At 34.4% G+C, this 19,008-nt stretch overlaps 1 protein-coding gene across 10 annotated transcripts in view; it reads right to left on the bottom strand.

Annotated features, from left to right (window-relative positions):
- Positions 1–691: 691 nt before the first annotated feature.
- Positions 692–19,008, bottom strand: part of LOC126972736 (heterogeneous nuclear ribonucleoprotein L) — a 423,515-nt gene continuing 405,198 nt past the window's right edge. For 7 of the 10 annotated variants that reach the window (XM_050819670.1, XM_050819659.1, XM_050819693.1 and 4 more), the window contains 9 exons: positions 15,641–15,720; positions 14,893–14,988; positions 13,596–13,706; positions 12,478–12,599; positions 11,630–11,780; positions 10,258–10,376; positions 8,274–8,362; positions 5,088–5,241; positions 692–3,171 (listed from right to left, as the gene is read on the bottom strand). In XM_050819670.1, the coding sequence (XP_050675627.1) occupies positions 3,168–3,171; positions 5,088–5,241; positions 8,274–8,362; positions 10,258–10,376; positions 11,630–11,780; positions 12,478–12,599; positions 13,596–13,706; positions 14,893–14,988; positions 15,641–15,720 (926 nt within the window). In that variant the 3' untranslated portion in view covers positions 692–3,167. Of the gene's footprint in view, positions 3,172–5,087; positions 5,242–8,273; positions 8,363–10,257; positions 10,377–11,629; positions 11,781–12,477; positions 12,600–13,595; positions 13,707–14,892; positions 14,989–15,640; positions 15,730–19,008 lie in introns of all 10 variants that reach the window. The other 3 variants (XM_050819681.1, XM_050819704.1, XM_050819736.1) reach the window with 1 other exon arrangement.

The raw sequence follows: 19,008 nt of genomic DNA, 5'->3' as shown, positions 1-19,008 counted from the left end.
TAACAAAAAATATTTTTATGAATGCCTTCCCAATGACGTTTTAAATCATAAGATATTAACTCGCCGAATAGGTTTGGTTCTACCATTGTCGCCTTCGACGCGTCGTAAGTACTAAATCAACACTAAATATTTTGCCATGAAGTCATCAAGAAAGTGCAGAGTTAACTGTGGCTGTACTTACGTGCACCATCTTGTTTAATGCGTAATTTTTGTTATAATATTTGATTTCTCAATGAATCATGTTGGATTGAACAATCATCGCATGATAGTATATCTGTGTAGTTTTTCATGAAGCTTTAATATTTTCAAGTAATCTTGTGTATTGACACAATTATGGTATTTTTTATGTAACAATGTATTGTATTTAGTTATAGTTTGTATTGCATAACTTCTATATCAATGAGATATACCACTAAACAACAGTTCGTTATATCAATAATACATGTTAACGGAGATTTACCCAAGCCATTAAAGCTTCGCTAAGTAAACATACAAAAACCTTTAACATTTTATTATAACATATCTATGTTATTCACGGCAGTTCAATTTGTACTTTATAGTGATAAATACCAACAAGTGAAATAGGCTGCAGGTTAATTAGATAGTATATCACTATAACAACATTCAGTTTTACAGCAGTGAGTGACTCTATCCGGTGTAAGGATTCATGTGGTGTAGAAATGAAAGAATATTTGTGTTGACATGTATTTAATGTTAAACATGTAACTACTACCTAATACCAATGAATGATAAAGCTAAGAATAACGAAAGAAAAACTAAAATTACTCTCTGTTACATTACCTTATTATATGTCAATATTTTTCTTAAACACATATTTATTGAATTATTTTGTTTTGAGAGTGCTGTATGTATGAAGCAAAGACATGGTTTTGTGCATGTAGTGTGTAAGTGATTTACAAAACATATTCAATAATTGAAACACACTGATCGCATTTTCCGCCAATTCATAGTAAAAAGCTCGAGCAATTTAAAGCTACTTGTATGACCCAAAACTTTTAAGTTTATGAATTTTTCTGGATGTAACTATGCTCACCTCACTACAAACTTAAACCGTCTACATTAACATTTTAAGTATCTAAAACAAGGGACAATCAAAAATAAATCAGACAGTGTTAACAGGTGCTTACAGTATTAACTTGCTCAAACTTTACTACACTCACATTGATTTAAATTTTCTATCCATTCCCTTTCTTTAAGAACATAATTTTTATACAATAAAAAGACTTTGATTGTGAAATCAAAGTTAAAAGTAATGATTTTATGAATGGAGAGATTTTAATTTAGAAAAAAGAAACTTAAAATGCTATCACGACATCAAATTCTATATTACTCTAAAACATTTATTCACTTTGTAAATACCTATGAGAGAAAAAGATATGCATCTATTTATTAGTTTATTACGTCAGCTATTTAGGACTCTATTGCGTTGTTCTATTATACTGTTTACGCTATGTAATTATATGAAGAAATTACTATTATTATGCTATTGTAAAAATATTATGATAAAATCAAACATAGATCTTTTTAACAAGTACTACCAAGTTTCAGTATGCCGCGCAGAGCTGTAAATGTTAGCAAAAATGCAATGTAACATACCATAAACAGTTATATAGGCATGCTACCACAGTTAATCACACAATTTACACACATTCTAACTCCTAAAAAGAAAAAAAAAGATTATTAACTTAATATCATATCTGGATGACTTTCTACCGACCAGTGGCGTTGACAATGTTGAGTATCATTGAAATGTAAGTCGTTCCCTAAGCAACCAAATTTGAATAATGGTTGATGCTTTTATACAAAAATATGCATATTCATTGTGAAACCATAACACTGGTCTGTATAAGCACATGATTTAGATCAGTAGGCCAATCAGAATTATTTTTCAAGAATATATTTTAAAAAATCTGTCCCTTTTTCAATCTATTCATATATAATTGACATCGCAATGACACTTACTACTAGCCTAATAAGTGCTAAAATATCTTATATTTACCGTGATTTTTTTCGTATAAGATGGATTTCTATTGTAAAAAACACAGAAACATGCAAAACCATGCACACTCGAAGCAAAAATGTAAATGAAACTCAAATAATCTACCTTACAGATATTTTTTTTTATTTCGTGTATATTTCACAACTGTCATTATTAAATATAACCGAAATGTTAAACAATATCTAGGACGAACAGACAATATTAAATTACAACCAAAATAAAAATAATGTAACAGAATCGTTTACAGCTTAACTTAAAATTTAAATGAAAATAATTCTAATACAGTCCCTAGTTACGGAAAAAGTGGTCACGCCATTACCAAAATACATTAAAACTGTGTTATTGAAAATGGCGGTCCACAAATACAAAACAAAATCTAACTAAAGGGAAATAATGCTTATAACACCTAAACCACTACTTATAGTATATAATAGAATGCAATCGCAAATAGGACTCCCATTGAACGGAGTAAAAAAGAAATAAACTGAAATGGAAATGTCAATAAGTGTGAAAGAACATGAAAATTGTAATCTGTGTCTAAAATTAACTAACTGTTAATGTCTTTATAGCTTGTGATCTATATCACAATTGTTGCAGTACGAAATAATGTTGCCATTGAAAAATACCCATCTAGATTTGCTTGCGTTCAACAGTGTAAGCTAAGAAATATTTTGACGCACTTAAACATTTTTAAATGCAAAGAATTGTTTATAATTTAAAAGAGTGAAATAGATTGCCACGGATGCCAAATTATAACACTATGCCAATTCAATAATTGAATTTAAATTCTAAATCTATTATTCAGCATTTGTGCCGTTGTTGTCACAACGATACAGCCTCTAACTGGTTACGTACGATTTCTTTCACAACAAGCCTATCATATTTAAAATAATCTACAAGGAGAGCAAGCGAGTTTTATTTGTGTTAAGTAAACAGCGCTACCTATGCTCTCTTGCGACACCAGAGATATTACAACTATTAGGAATTCATTGATTAGCACCCATGACAATTATCTCTTCACTCTACAAACTTTAGTGTAAATCTGTAAATTAATAATGGCATCCCCGGATCAAACCCACTCGTAGTGATGTGCCTGTGTGTGTGTCCGTCTTGATATGTGTGTTTGTGTGTTCTCCGCCAATCGCCGTTAGCTAGAAGCAAATATGACATGTAAATATGCATGTAGTAGGTGACGGTTCGAATCGATCAATTTGTAACGCAAATTATAACCAAATTAAATATTTTTGGTAATCTCGCTGAATATATTGTAAAAACCAAATCGTGGATTCTTGATATTATTTGAAGGAGTGTATAATATAGAGAGCATCAAAGTTATCATGACAAATGCTATTTAAATATTTGCTACACATTTTTCAACCGAACCGTCATGATTAGTTTGTATAAAGAAAGAAAATTATTACAAAAGCAAACGGACAGAAAGAAAAAAGGACATAATATCTAAATCTATTTACTAATATTGTCTGCGTAAAAGACAGAAAATAGTGCAAGTACCGTTATATACTTAAATTTATATATTTATTTGTCTCTTGATATGTAGAGGCTTATAATAATGTTCGCCGCGACGTCTATCCATTCTAAAGAATCATTAAAATTGACGTGTATCAGACGGGAAAAGCAATTGTACAGTCGCGTACAAATTATTATTATTGAAAATTCACACTACCTTAATATTATAGTCTATCTTCTGTGAAGCCTATAAGCATTTAATAAAATATTCGCTTCATCAATAATTGTCCACGACTGAACACCGACATTTTTAACTATACTTACGCTAGATATCAGCTGCCTCGCACTTTTGACGAGATATATTATATGAATCGACACAATGTTTTCTGTAGGTACAATTTGGATATGTTATTATTTTATTTTATACAGTCGATAATAATGCCCACCTTCAAAAAAAAGAATATCAATAACATTATTAAAATTTGATTAAACTACATACATTAAAAACAATATTTTTTGTTACTAATTTAGAGACTATTCTTATACATTTTAAATTGCATAATATTGGTTAATGTGCGAAGATGGCAAACAAAAATCTTTCTCGACAATTATCTTTAGTTTTACACCTATCATTTACAAATTTATATTATATGACACTTGAGTACTTGATTGTACTTTTTACAACTACCCCCGCAAAAAAAATCACACCGGCTTCATTATTTACATACAATATCTAAGTACATTTCTTATATCTTAACAACATTGTATCTCTACAGTTTGTAGCTTTGGCTAATTTATTTGGCTTTAAAAACATGAAACTGGCAAGCTTAACTTGAAAAAAATAATTGTCAAATTCTCTAGTGTCAATAGATGAAGGTCATAATTTCAAACACATTTTAAACATTTAAGAAGACTGTAAACGGTTTATAAGAATATATAGGAAATATGAATATTTAATTTAAATTAATATAATTATAGAAAAGACCGTGCCACTTATTCGATTACTTTATGATAATTTTAAGTTATATTTTTTCACAGGTGAAAGTCAAAGTGAAGTAATTAAATAAGTGGCAAGCCGGCTATGGTCCCTACAACAAACTTTAGAAGATAAAAATATAACATTTAATATTCGGTTCAAAAATCGTTAAAATCTTAGACAACAAACAGTACATGTTCAAAACTGCGCATAGTAGATATTTAATAAATATGGAAAAACTTAAACCGCCGCAACACTGATAGATATATAAGAAAATAACATTAATAATATCAATTTGAGAATAGAAATCTATTAAAAATACAATAGGCCGTTCTCGTATATATGCCGTAACTCAATAAATGGTAGAAACACAAACTAAAATCAACAGTCTTAACCCTAAAACAAATTGTGCACAAATCCCAGCTCACTATTATCTAATTACTTTACAATAAACATTATTACAACATTAAATTAAGCTGGTAACATCGATTCGCACATAGCAACACTGTCCTCGAAACTTCATTGGTCCGTCAAACACAATTACAACATGTCTTTTTTTTTAATTTCCCGCGCAATTTTACTACACAGACTATAGAATAAATACAAGAAGGGAATTGTTCTTACTAGTAATCAGACTCCAAGCCGTTGTCCTGCGATTGTCTCGGATTTTCCTGATTTTGATTGTGGTTTTGGCTCTTGTTTTGGCTCTGACCCTTGCCCTGCCCAATCTGTCGTGACGACGAGAAGCAGAGTTTCATCACGAACGGGAATTTTGCTCCTGTTAATTCGATTTAAAATGTGTTAATATAAAAAAGTAGTTGGCATTGGACTCAGCTGCCAGAGGTGAAATATCGCAATGAATATTCAAAGTTCTAATAAATAAAAACCAAAAAATCCATAAAAATATAGAGTAAAATAATAAAATATAAAGATCGTTTATTCATTGGTAACAATTTCTTCCTGTTAGACATCTAACACTCTGACAACATGAGTGTCCCGTTGTAAACGGCGATTTTACTGCCACAGTGATAAAAAAATAGCTCATAGATGTTTCACGTCAAAAATACATCATCATTTCTACTTTTATAGGTAGTCAGAGATTATAAACCACTCTTCCACTTGATAGATATAAGCGTTTTTACCCATTATGCGATTATGCTCTGATTCCTGGAACTTCTATAATGATCTTCCTGAACTGGAATGTAGGCCAAGATCGATTTTTTTAAACACTTCCATCTACTTTAAAACATCTAATATACTATCTGTTTTCATTAAAGAACAAAAAATCTGGCAATGTTGCGTCTTGGAACTGAGATATGTGTCAGATAGATCCTGTCAAATTTATAAGGCGGACGAACCCCAAAAAATTATAAGGCGGACGAACCCCAAAAAACTATGTCTCGACGTCAAATGTAAGAAATATGTATCCATCACTAAGGGCTATATTTCACTGGGACACCACTGTGGCGCGACTGGTTGCGCTACCAGACTTTTTTTGGAGCCTCCCACTGGTAAGTCTTCCAAACTAGACACCATACAGACACCTTGGTCACACCATAGTACCACATTGAGGCAGTATCAAAATGGACCTCGAAGAGATAGTACTATCGCTGTATGTAAGTAGAAAACGAAAGTTAAAGAGAAAAAAGACACAGTGGTGGGTTCATCCTTATTTAGATTTAGCATTTCATTTTTAAGCCTCTAACGGATTTATCTGACGAGGAATTACCTTAAATTGATGGTCTACTTTGGATTTCGATACTAAACCTTTCCGTATCGAAATTATCCATCGAATGCAATTAACAAGCAATTAAAATTCCCATCGATACTCATCCTCGCACCTTCTCTATTCTACACACACCCCATTCACATACCAAATTTCGTAAAAACTCGTACCTATGTGCTCAGATTTGCCTTATCTTTTAGTAAAATTTGTAAAAATAATATAAATTTGGACCTATTTTGCATCAATGCCTGCACCATTCGTAAAACAATGGCAAACGAATTCTTTAACGCTTATAAATAATTCTTTAACCTCGTTAAGAAACTAATTGGCCATTGTTCGAATTAGTTTATTTCTACCGCGCATTGTATATCTTTTTTTGTATTTACTTATTCTTTGCATTTTTCCCGCCTGTATTACTTGTTACTTTTCATTCTCTCAGTTGAGTATATTTTCTTTTTCATATGTAAATTATATCTGTGAAAACTTGTAATTAGCTATTATTCTTATTCTGTATTTTAAATAAATAAAAAAACTGAATAACTTTGACTTTCTACATTTATTTTTTCAGGTTAATTGTAGGGCAACCGATATGGTGAATTTACCATATGAATACTGCTGCTCATAAACATTTTTTTAAACGAGCAGTCGTTCAGCTGATGGTAATTGAAACGCCCTGCCCATTACAATTCAGTATCGCTCAAGATTCTTGAAAAACCCAAAAATTCTCAGAGGCACTACAATTGTGCCTGTCAACTTGAGACATAAGATGTTAAGTCTCATTTGCCCAGTAATTTCACTAGCTACAGCGTCCTTCAGACCGAAATACAGTAATGTTTACACATTACTGCATCACGGCACAAAAAGGCCTTCCACTAGTAAATGCCCTAAGGCGCCTCTTACGACACCCTTGTGCCGGGGACTTTCCTATTAGTTTTATGCCCCGGAGAAACACAGGGTGAATGGTAAATCAACTAAATGAATACTGCTCCTTATAAACATCTACGATAGCAAAGATCTTCCAAAATTCCCAAGTCCGATTAGTAAGGGAGTACCACTACAGTCGGTAGTAGTTTTACAGAGTGGCTGAACAGGGCGTGATGTCTAAGAAAGACTATCCAACACAATTCCTTCGAACTCTCCCCATAACTATATATTACCCGGTTACATAATCTCCTCACCTGACGCCGATGACGTCACAACGTCGGTTGGTTACGGTGTGCAAAACAAGCATCACTAGAATATTTATATTAATAAATAAACAACGATTTATTTTTTCAGTATTATAGATTGATGTACTTAAAGGTGTTATGATGCTGATTATAATTATTATAATGATAAAAAATCAATGAATGAATCTGGGTTAAATAAAGGTAGAAATATTAGAGCGCTAGAGAATAACAGAAACTACAGAACTATTAACAAGAAAAATCAATACGTGAAAATTTCAATAACAAAGCAGTGATAGCACGAAAATATCACGACATGTATCTAACGGTAATGAAACTGCAAACCGTACTGACGCAACAGGACGAGCGCGAGGAGGCGAAAGGGGAAAGGGAGGGGGCTTCACGTCCCAGGGAGGTCCAGAAATAATGTGGCCGCGTTGTATATCAGTAGAGACACCCCATATCGATACGCAAGACCCAGGAAACCAGCCTATCAGAGATGAGTTGACTGCGGATAATTAGAGCCGCTCTTCATTGTATGCGGATATTTTTCTGTTATATGATTTTCATCACCGTATCGTCGAATTTGGTTAGTGTCACCAACTCATCTGTGAACTGACGGGTGTTGCCATCGTCGTTTCAGTGTTGCTTATTAATTCCAATGTGCACAAAAGTCTTATATCTAACGCTTAAAATTCAGAAACAATCGCAATAAAACACGCGGTACACTCTAAAGTAGTAGACACTAACAGTCGAATGACATTTCAATATGGCGACCGTAGTTCCTATTTTTGCCACTTCACAGTTAAGTTGGTATTACTGTACCTGACGGTTACTGATCACCACAGCACATACCTGTTTGCAACAACAGAGAAATCGCAGTAGCGTTGCTGAAAATATGTTGATAATCTACAATACCTGGATGCTGTATAGTGGCGTGGTTACAAGCCATTATCGCCATCACTGACTGGGATATGTTCTGGAACTCCATGAGCCCCGATGATGACCTGTAATAAGAATAAGTCGTTTGGATTAATTATAGGCGATTAAATTTTTATTTAAATACTTTTAATAGACTAACCCAATTGCTTTCTATGAAATGTTAAGCGATGTACGGTTCTAATGAAAAATACAATTAATAAAAAAAAATTTTAGCTTCTGTCATTTCTTATTTATTTATTTATTCAAGGTCCACCAACACAGAATACACAAGACAATTCAAAAGATTGTAACATACATTTCAAAAATCGTGTTCCTGCAATTACAGGTGAATACATCATGCACATTAACATACAAACAATTTAGTTGTTAATTATATAAAAGTAAATTGAAGTCCTATAACGCTAACATGTTAAAAATATAAAAGGATAAATTAATTCCACAAATCATTACAAGCCACAATACAGTCACTTCATTATTTTATTTATTTATTTATTTATTTATGATTCCTTACAGCTAACAAAATGAAAAGAGTATATTAAAAATTATACAGAATAGATACGCCAATTAAAAGGAATACTATTAACAGTACAATAAGTATGTGACAAAGTAGTTTAAGACAAAAACGAAAAATACTAGAAAAACTTACAAGAAAAAATTAAATAGAAAGAAAAGAAGAAATCGTATCCATATTGAGTAACTGAAACGGTGAGTAGGTTGTGTGGTGTGAGTAGTGTGAGTGAATGTGAGTAGTGTGAGTGAATGTGATTGGTGTGAGTGAATGTGAGTGAATGTGAGTGTTCGAATATAATGTTTAAATTAAGATGTGAGACTAATAATTTATCCTGAATGTACTGATGATTAACTCCTGCAATTTAAACAGTTTAATATCAGTTTTTTGAACCTCAGACGTGATAAGTTGAAAATGTCGACGGAAGAAAATTTCTTATTATCTATGTCAGGAATTCGAAATAGAGGTGAATATTTAAGATACTTAGTAGAGGCAAAGGGAATGTTAAATAAATTAGTATGCCTAGTACGTAATGTTGGTACCTGGAATGATATTTTATTTAAGATATCTGGACAGTCAAATTTATTATGTAATATATCATAAAGCAGTAACATATCAATTACATCTCTTCTATCTTCCAAGGTATCGATTTTATGATAATTACAGGCTTCTTTGTAGTCTATAGGAATGAATTGAGATTTAAAATTCAATTTTTTTATAAATATCTTTTGTATTTTTTCAAGGCGGTCAATATAACATTGATATGTAGGCCTCCAGATAGGACTTGCGAATTCAAGGATGCTTCGCACGTAAGCATAATATAGCAGTTTTAGGCACAAGATGGCACATTATAATCACTAAAATACTATATAGGTACAATATATTTTGTCAATTCGTTTTTTATTATAAATTAGGTCATTACATTTTATTAATCAGAGTGTCAGGTTTCTCTTAAATTGTGCTACTGTATCTCCAAAACATCTATTTTCTATTTCTTCAGGGCTTTGGTGTTTCGAGAAATGGTGAATGAAGGGTGATGGAGTTAATATGGTGTAAACATGGGCGGGTTTCTTTGATTGTTAGTGATACACTTATTTGCCAAGTTTCGCAAAGAACTTGGCATAAAACAACTTTCGGTGTTACAGAGTACAGAGTCGCATACCTAAGTTCTTCGGACACGTCTCCGGCGCGAGAGTGAGTCCATGGAGCACCTTGTCGTGTTGGGCAAAGTGGAAGACAACAGATTACCTGGAAGGTCACCCATGCGATGGACCGAACAAATTAAGTCTGCTGTTGGTGGTCTATTGAACGCGTGTACCAGACTGTCGGCCAGCAGTGAAAAATGGCGAATGCTCGTGAGGCGAATCACATCCGCCCCAAAAGTCGTCACTTTGTGATGACCAGGACCGCTCTGCCAAGAGTGTCACGAAGAAGTAGAAGAAGTTTGCCCACCTTTCACTCTTAAGTGGAAACTTGGAGATGGTATGGGGCGGCGTGACACCGTAGTCGTTGAACACCTGCAACAGCTGTTCGTCGGAGACGTCCGGGGGAGTGTTGAAGAAATGGAGCACCTGAAACAATGTCACGTACACCTTATTGCTCGGAAATTCACATGTTTATTAAATTGTAATAAAAATTCTTATAAATCTAAGGTATTAACAACATCATTTATTACAATCGAATGATGTATGGTTTTTTTTATAAATAAGGTACTCCGCGCCCGCTCATTGTATGAATTGTCAGTGACTATTTGTATTGCGAATTTATATATATATGTATTTCTAAGTCAAAAATAAGGTTACGGTTAAGTAATCACCAACATATCATTTACCAAAACCCTCTCCGAAACACGCTGCATTTTATTCCGATAATTTCAGTTTTTTCGTGGATCGTTGCAGTTGAAAAAATGGGTCTCCATTTATTAATATAGATATAGCATATATTCTGATGAACTCATTACTTTCTTTTATTTACTTTTTGTTAAGTTTTAACTTAAGTAGAATGAACAATGTAGCTGGAAGTGGTTAATACGACTGGTGCAGTTTGTTTCATACCATTATTAGACCCAATTGTTGTGTCTTTCTTAGTCCCTATAAAAATGTTTCCGTATCCGCTCACACACAACGCAACAAAGGAGCTGGGTCGTTTACCTGCGCTTGCGCCCCCAAGTAAAAGAGTCTATTTAATAAACAATAACTCTTAAATCATTTGACCGCGAGCAGTGATTACTGTATCAGTTTGTTAAGTAACTCAAATATTATCATGATATCAGAAAAAAAGATGGATAGTTGAAGTAATAGTGTACTTTTCGCACAATTTTAGAACTAATCGCCCAGATGCGCTCAAATACGGTAAGAAATAAACTTTTCCCCTTTGGCAATCACAAAAAAAACAGTTATTTGCTAGCTTTTTTTTGTAATATTAGTTACTCTACACCTTTAAAATAACACTAACATTGTGCTCATACAAGACGTAGAACTTAAACCGCCGTTGTCTTATTAATTAAGGTGAATTTCGCTAAAATAAAAATAAAAGTAGATGCAGACTGGTAGTGTTTTGAATTGACCCCCTATATGGGGTATTCTCGTCGAAGAAATAGTTTATAGTTACTACTCCTGATCTTTAATAACTACATGCCGAGAAACTTTGTATATTGATGAAACTGTTGATGTTTTGTTATTTATAAATGTCTTTTGGTCTAATTAATAAATTATATGGATTTAATAAAAAAAAATAAGACCACTCAATACCTATATATTATAATACGAAAAATGTCATATCTGATATATATCTATGAATAGTAATTATGAATAATATAGCTGACCTTTGAAGGCGGCTGTATTCTGTTCTTGTGAATGGAGACAGGTGTTAAGAACCTGTTGTTCTTGTTGCCCACGTAATCCTTGAACGACGGGCTCTTGTCGGGCAGCGGGTACGGGTTCATCACCTCTGACAGGTAAGCTTGCTTCGAGAATCTGAAATGTCAAATTAGTTGGTCAATTACGAGGTTTACGAGGAACATACTTAGATCTTCCCAAAAAATTTTATTTGTAAGGATGAAACAACTAGAAAAAGGTCACATTCAAAGTAAATAACACAAATTTTTGTAAATCATAATGAAAATGGGGCGATAATTTATTAATTCCTGGCCAGACAGATTTAATGCCTATATAAAATCCAAAGGTGGCATTTCAAAAATAGTTACATCTATAAATTACCGAGACCTTGATCAATTTGCGCTTATCATAACTTTTATTGAGGTTACTTCTTAGACGCATTTAAAATTTGCCTATGAAAAGATTCTTGGTGAAGTTTATGAACAAGCTCTGGCCTAGCTTACTTACCAAAACTCTGCTGGCCCAAAAAAAGATGAGCCCAGGCCCTTTTCACGTAAAATAGGCGCATAGTATTGACTTCGAATTAGAAAAAAAGGCCCGTGAATAAATATATTTGTCATAATCGCTAATAACTTATACGATGTACTATCGACAAATTTATTCGTAACCCACCTTAATGTCATTGTCATTTTCCTATTCATAATAAACAAGTAGGTCGAAATTCGCTTAAACATACATTTCCTAAGTAACTGTTATCATTTTATTAGACACTTACTGTTATACAATCTTTTACATGCAAATATCAACCTAAATGAATGAGTCAATTGTAACTTACGCCAGAGTGAGGGTGTAGTCTCCAACCGTCACGTTGTTCAAGTTCTGCACGCAGCGTTCCACGGAGGGTCCATCGCCCATCTGGACCATGGCGGTTCCTTCTTTCGTCTTCAGGAACTTCACCTAGAAATCCACAAGAAAATCCACAGGTACTGCTACTATCTGCTTTATCAAAACTAAATTGCACAGTAGCTCGGGGCGAACTGCTTAAATAGTATGCCCCAGACCTGAGAAGAACGCGCGCAAGAAACTCAGCTGGTTTTTTTTTCCATAAAAATATGGGTAAAAATATAGCACAATTAAATATTTAATAGCCGTGAGTGCGGTCGCTTCTTTCCCAATCTGTGATAACATTATGTATGTCATTTATGTTTTAGTAACCTTTAACACGTAATATAACTTTGTTTTGAACATTTTCTGAAATCTTCCAGCAAAAGCATATAACTCACCCCACATAAGACTTTCTAACTCGACTTAGCCGAGTAGTAGGTATTATTTGTGGTATTGATAAACGTATAGTTATTCCAAGTTAAAAAGTTTTGTCTTGAGCTTACTTTTGTCACTACAGAATTACATGACAGGTAGAAGTCATTTTAAACTTGGAGTAACTTAACATCGCGTTCATTAATAACACAGAAAAAGTTAATGTTGACCCTGGTATTAATATTATGGTTATGACAGTTTCTAGAAAGTTCACTTTTGTGCAAATATAATATAGTATAAATTCCGTTGATAGCCCTCTTCTGCAGCACAACGATTGTATTAATATCAACAGTGTTGCCCCATAGCAATATTGATAAATACATCAATAAATATATATGAACCCCAATTTCCCCTGGTCACGCTATAACATGAGAACGGCTTTACCGACTTCATTCATCTTTTTTTTTGTTTTATAATATTTCGTGGAAGGTTTTTACATTTAAAAAAAAATAAGAAAATTACGCAGAAACTTAAAAAATATGAAAATACTTAACGAATATCTATATTAAAACTATTATCGTTATTTGAAATGAAAAAGAAATAGAGACGCACACCGTCCGGTTTATACAATAAAATAATTCTTTTTTTGAACAGAAGAAACGTCTATCGGGACAGCTAGTACAATATAAAACTTACCCGTACAACGTTCCCATACAGACAGCACAGATTGAAGAGTCTGTCAGCGTTGACAGTGTTGGGGTCCAGGCCGTAGACCATCATCACCGCACCTTGCTGAGGAGGTCCACCCTAGAATATTACAATTTATATATAAAACCTCTTTGTAGACATACATCATGAATATTCTCTTAATTGGCTTCCAAATACGATTACTGTCGTACCAACACTTATAATATGCATTGGAAAACAAAATGGTAACGGTAAAGGCCTCAATACGCGCAAATGCACAAAAACGTCAAGAAATAAGAAAAACTATATCGGCCTTACAAATGTTTGGGCAGCTTGTCATTCGGAAAACTGCAGAATTATCATTGTATTGACAGTGTTGTCAACGATATTGTAAACATGTAACCAAGTTTATTTGTAGGACCATTAGAGTATAAATAAGGTCATTAGAGTATAAATTTAGGTACAATACAGCATAACTCTACTTATTTTTAATCATATCATGTTAAAGGGATATCATTTTCTGGGAAGGGATGTTCTTTCTTTTTATCGAGAATTATTGTTGGTGTTATTTTAAAGATTATTTTACAACTCAAATATAATTATGAAATTAGTAAAAATGAGTAGGCTAATGGTGTAGATTTCGCACAATATTAAAATAAAGCGGCCAGATGTGCATAAATTCTGTAAGAAATTCTCCTTTCGTCAAACAAAAAATACAGTTATTTTCCCGCTATTCTTTTCTAGTATTAGTTACTCTACACTTTTGCCTTTAAAATAACACCAACATTGAGCTCCTGCAAGACGTAGAAGTTAAACCGCAGTTGTTTTACTAATTAAGGTGAATTTTGCTAAACTAATGATAAAAGTCGCTGCAGACAGGTAGGGTTTTGGAATTGACCCCCTATATGGGGTATTGCGAAACTGAAGTGGCAGTGGGCAGGGCGCGTAGTTTGACGGACAGATGGCCGTTGGGGCAGTAAACTCCTCGAATAGCGACCACGTACCGAAAGACGCAGTGTTGATAGGCCTCCCCTCCCACAAGATGGACCGAAGATCTGGTCAAGATCGCCGGAATACGTTGGACGAGGGCGGCGCACGACCGATCGTCGTGGAAATCTTTGGGCTGATGGTAATGATGATGGGGTATTCTCGTCGATGAAATAGTTTATAGTTACAGCTCCAAAATTTTATAACTACATGCCGGGACACATAAGGTTAAGTAATCATTTCCACTAAGCGAAGTACTAGTAAATAAATAAACCACAATTTGAATGATTATAATTTTTCGAATGTGCAATTTTCAAACCTGGTTCGGTGGAGGCATGGCCGGGTGATGCATGGGTGGTGGCGGGACGAAACCTTCCCCACCGAAGCCTTCAGGTCCATAGCCACGACCGTCTCTCTGAAACAGAACGATATAATGAAAATAATGATCATTATCAGGATTGCTTTAGCAGAATGTGAATATGTGGAACTTATTAATGGTATTAATGACTATGGCGGTCCTCCACAATGCGGTTTTCAAGGAACTTTGGCTAGATAACTGGATGTGTTGGTTTATAATCCAAGTCACTAGTTACAATATCTTCATTATTTTTAGTTTTTAATTTTGTTTTGTATAACTTGCAATGAGCGATTCTCTCCTAACACAGATTATCTAAATCTACCATGAGAGTTTCATATGTGAATGTAAATGACTGTGTACAAAAAAGGGAATATTGATCTATGATTCTGGTGTTGCTAGAGATTGTGGGCGGCGGCCGGCGGTGATCAGTTAACACCAGGTGACCCGTACCCTCGTTACTACTCCTTTTTCCATAAAAAATGGCGACTCCCTTTTTGGCGCGACTATTTATCGTTTAAAATTAAAACAATTCTTAGCATAGATTAGAATTATTTAGAGGAATTAATAATACCAGTTGGCTTTCGATCATTTTAGAATAAATTTTAACAAATCAAACAAAAGCCTATTTAACATCGTAAAAAGTACTCTCATCTTATTTCACCAATAGCGCTATCAAGTACAATTTATAAAGACACCAATGATAACTTACGGGATGATGAGGCGGTGCTGGACAGTGCCTGTCCTTCATCATGCCAGGCGGCGGAGGCCCACCGCTGCCGAAGTCCATATCTGAAAAATCATAGGAAAATAAAAAACAAAATTGTCGGTCAAATTATTTGCAATTCAGCTGTCGTAGCATACGCAGGCTTTAGCTGAATGCTCTAGTCCTAGGACAAGAGCCATGGTGTGCTTGCCAACGACTGAACAAAAGAGTCATTGTTTTAATTGAATGGGCTAGCCCGAAGATAAGCCTATCTTGTCCTAGTAGTTTCTATGATATAAGCGATTGGACTAAAGAGTCATTGTTTTAATTGAATGGGCTAGCCCGAAGATAAGCCTATCTTGTCCTAGTAGTTTCTATGATATAAGCGATTGGACTAAAGAGTCATTGTTTTAATTGAATGGGCTAGCCCGAAGATAAGCCTATCTTGTCCTAGTAGTTTCGATGATATAAGCGATTGGACTAAAGAGTCATTGTTTTAATTGAATGGGCTAGCCCGAAGATAAGCCTATCTTGTCCTAGTAGTTTCGATGATATAAGCGATTGGACCAAAGAGGTTTTAATTGAATAGCTAGCCCGTAAGATTTAGTCCGATACGCCTTTCTTGTCCCAGTAGTCCGATCATATAAACAATCACAAAAGTGCTTTTCCACGTGATGTCACGTCACTTGTACGAGTGTCCGACAAAGTGTCGGAATTTTTGTTCCAACTAATATTTGAATGTGCTCAGCCGATTTTGAGGAAACATTAACTGACAGAATGATCATGTTATATTTTTAGGGAATGATATTTATTATTGGAGTGCCAGTTGCTCAAACTTTTTTAGTAGGTAGGTATGTATAATTTACAATTCAGTCACCCCATAGGAATCGACCTCCCATTTCCTCATTTTGAATCTTATAAATAATATAAGTGTATGTAACAAAGTTCTGCAATTCTTATAGTGAGTTGTTAACGTCGTACCATCGGGCGGCGAAGTGTGACGTCATCATGCCCAGGTCTATCATCCTATACTATCTAATTTGTTAAAATAGTAAAAACTAAATAAAATACCAACTTTGGCTTTTTAGAAGTATTAAAGCATTTACTTATTAATAACCACTACTCTGGCGCACACGGGTATAACAGCTAGGAACGCTTTTTCTCCGACTTCCTTCGCATCAATATTTAAAACTGGCTAAAAGATTTTGTCTAAGGCTACTTGTACACGCTGCAGGAATCGTCGCGGCGCCGCGGCCGCACCGGAAACGCACACACTCCGCTTTTATGCTGATCAAGCAGCAAAGCACCGATTGGTTGCGCGGATTATTATATATTTATATCTATGTCCCAATATCAATCCCACTCCTCCATCAGAATCTCCTTTAAACCGTTTCTATAAACTAAATATTATGCATTTCATTAATTGCAGTGTTCACGGTCACCTATATGGTATAAGTGGTTCACATTGGTCCTACGAGCCGCCACTCTCACGATTACAGAAGGATCGCCACCGCCACATATATATCTCGTATATCCGATTAGATCCGCTTAAACATATAATTAAGTAATAAACTTAAACCTGTGCGTGAAAATAGTAATATGTCAATTGGAGATCAGCTGGCGAGAACGAGATCATCAAATAAGGTAAGAGGTTATATTCCCTCCACCAAATTCCCTATTAAGTGTATAAAATTTATACTTGACCAGCCAAAACAGTGGGCCATTTCGCGCCGCCAGCCATCATAATTCGGTAACGCATAGCCAATGAAACTGGAATGAAGTCTGCTTATAATTTTGATATTGTTACACGTTTAAAAAACAGTGTTAGCATTAATAACTCACAATTGAAGTCTTCCAATCTAATAAATTTAATCTAGTAAAATTCATATTGAAATATGAATACCACAACAAATGATCAGTCCGCGTCCGGTGCGGTGCCAATGTGGCGGCTGTACTATAAATAATATTTAAAATAAAGTTTGGGATCGAACTGGTAGATCCAGTAGCTTGCTCAAACTCTTCAGTTATCTAATACTAATCGTCACCTTTACTAAATCTCATAAGACGATTCGATACGGGCTACCATATCGTATTTGCCATTTCAGAGACGTGACAGACAAGAGTTAACTAACGAAATGGAATTTCGAACCAATCTTAATTACACAGCTCTGTTTGCACCGCGACCGTCCCGAAGAATAATATCTGTTGGTAATTGTTAAAATTCAATTAAAACAATAGCCAAAGTTTGTCCGTTAACGTTTGCTGGAATTTATAATTTCGCTTAATACAAATTTAACTCTCGCTGCTCTATAAGTAACTTAAAGAGTACTGGGGGAATAAAAGGCAGGGAATAAAACTTAATTATTTTTAACCCAACTTTTCTGAGGCGGTCACATTTTTAGTAATTATGACTATCATATTTCTGACATATTTTCAGCTCATATGTATGCGAGTAAATTTTTTATTTATAACGCCAATAAGTTACGAATGTAGGTAGGTAGGCGCACAAATAGTACTCAAGTACAAGAAGCTTAGTTGTAATTTTATTGAAAATTCTAATAGGCCCGAACTAATATAGGATACTAGTTTCTCTAAGGAGTTTGATGGCTACATTTCGGCTTCATGAAAACGCTTTAATTTTATTATATTAATTTAATATTAATGTTGTTTAATGCCTTTCTCATACGGCCTTAAGCAATATGGTGAGGTTTATGCTCGGAGTTTCCCTGCCGATCAAATATAAGAAAAAATCAGAAATGAGGAGATCGCTAAGAGAACCAAAGTCGCCCACATAGCCCGGTTGATTGCGAAACTGAAGTGGCAGTGGGCAGGGCACATAGTTCGGGGCAGCAAAATTATCGAATGGTGACCACGTACTGGAAGACGTAGTGTTAGAAGGCCCCTAAAAGATGGACCGATGATCTGGTCAAGGATTTGGAAATTGCCGGAATAAGTTGGATGGAAGCCGGAATATAATGTGATGGGCAGGGCGTATCACTTACCATCAGGAAAACCTCTTGCTTGTTTCGTCACGTCATAAAAAAATACTAAAATAAAATTTATAACTAAATCTAAAACATAAGGGACCAATCTGGGAATGCACTCTTTCAAACGATAAAGATTTTTTCTAATTAACTCAAAACAACAGAAGTAAGTGGAAACAAACATAAAAAATTACCTCGTCCTTTCTTGAGGTCGGTTAAAAATATTACAAGCGCCGATAGACAAGTAAAATATAATAGGTTTAAAAACTTTAAGCATTTAGTAGAACACATGCGGGACAGTTGTAAGTTACATCAAATATCACAAGAAAATATTACATTACAATTATTGCATATCTGATCACAAATATGTGGTTGTAGTCGTAAAAAAAA

Source organism: Leptidea sinapis, chromosome 2, assembly GCF_905404315.1.
Source record: "Leptidea sinapis chromosome 2, ilLepSina1.1, whole genome shotgun sequence".
Taxonomy (NCBI): Eukaryota; Metazoa; Arthropoda; class Insecta; order Lepidoptera; family Pieridae; genus Leptidea; species Leptidea sinapis.
The sequence above is the reverse complement of the archived record's forward strand: the minus strand, read 5'-3'. Positions and strand labels throughout refer to the sequence as shown.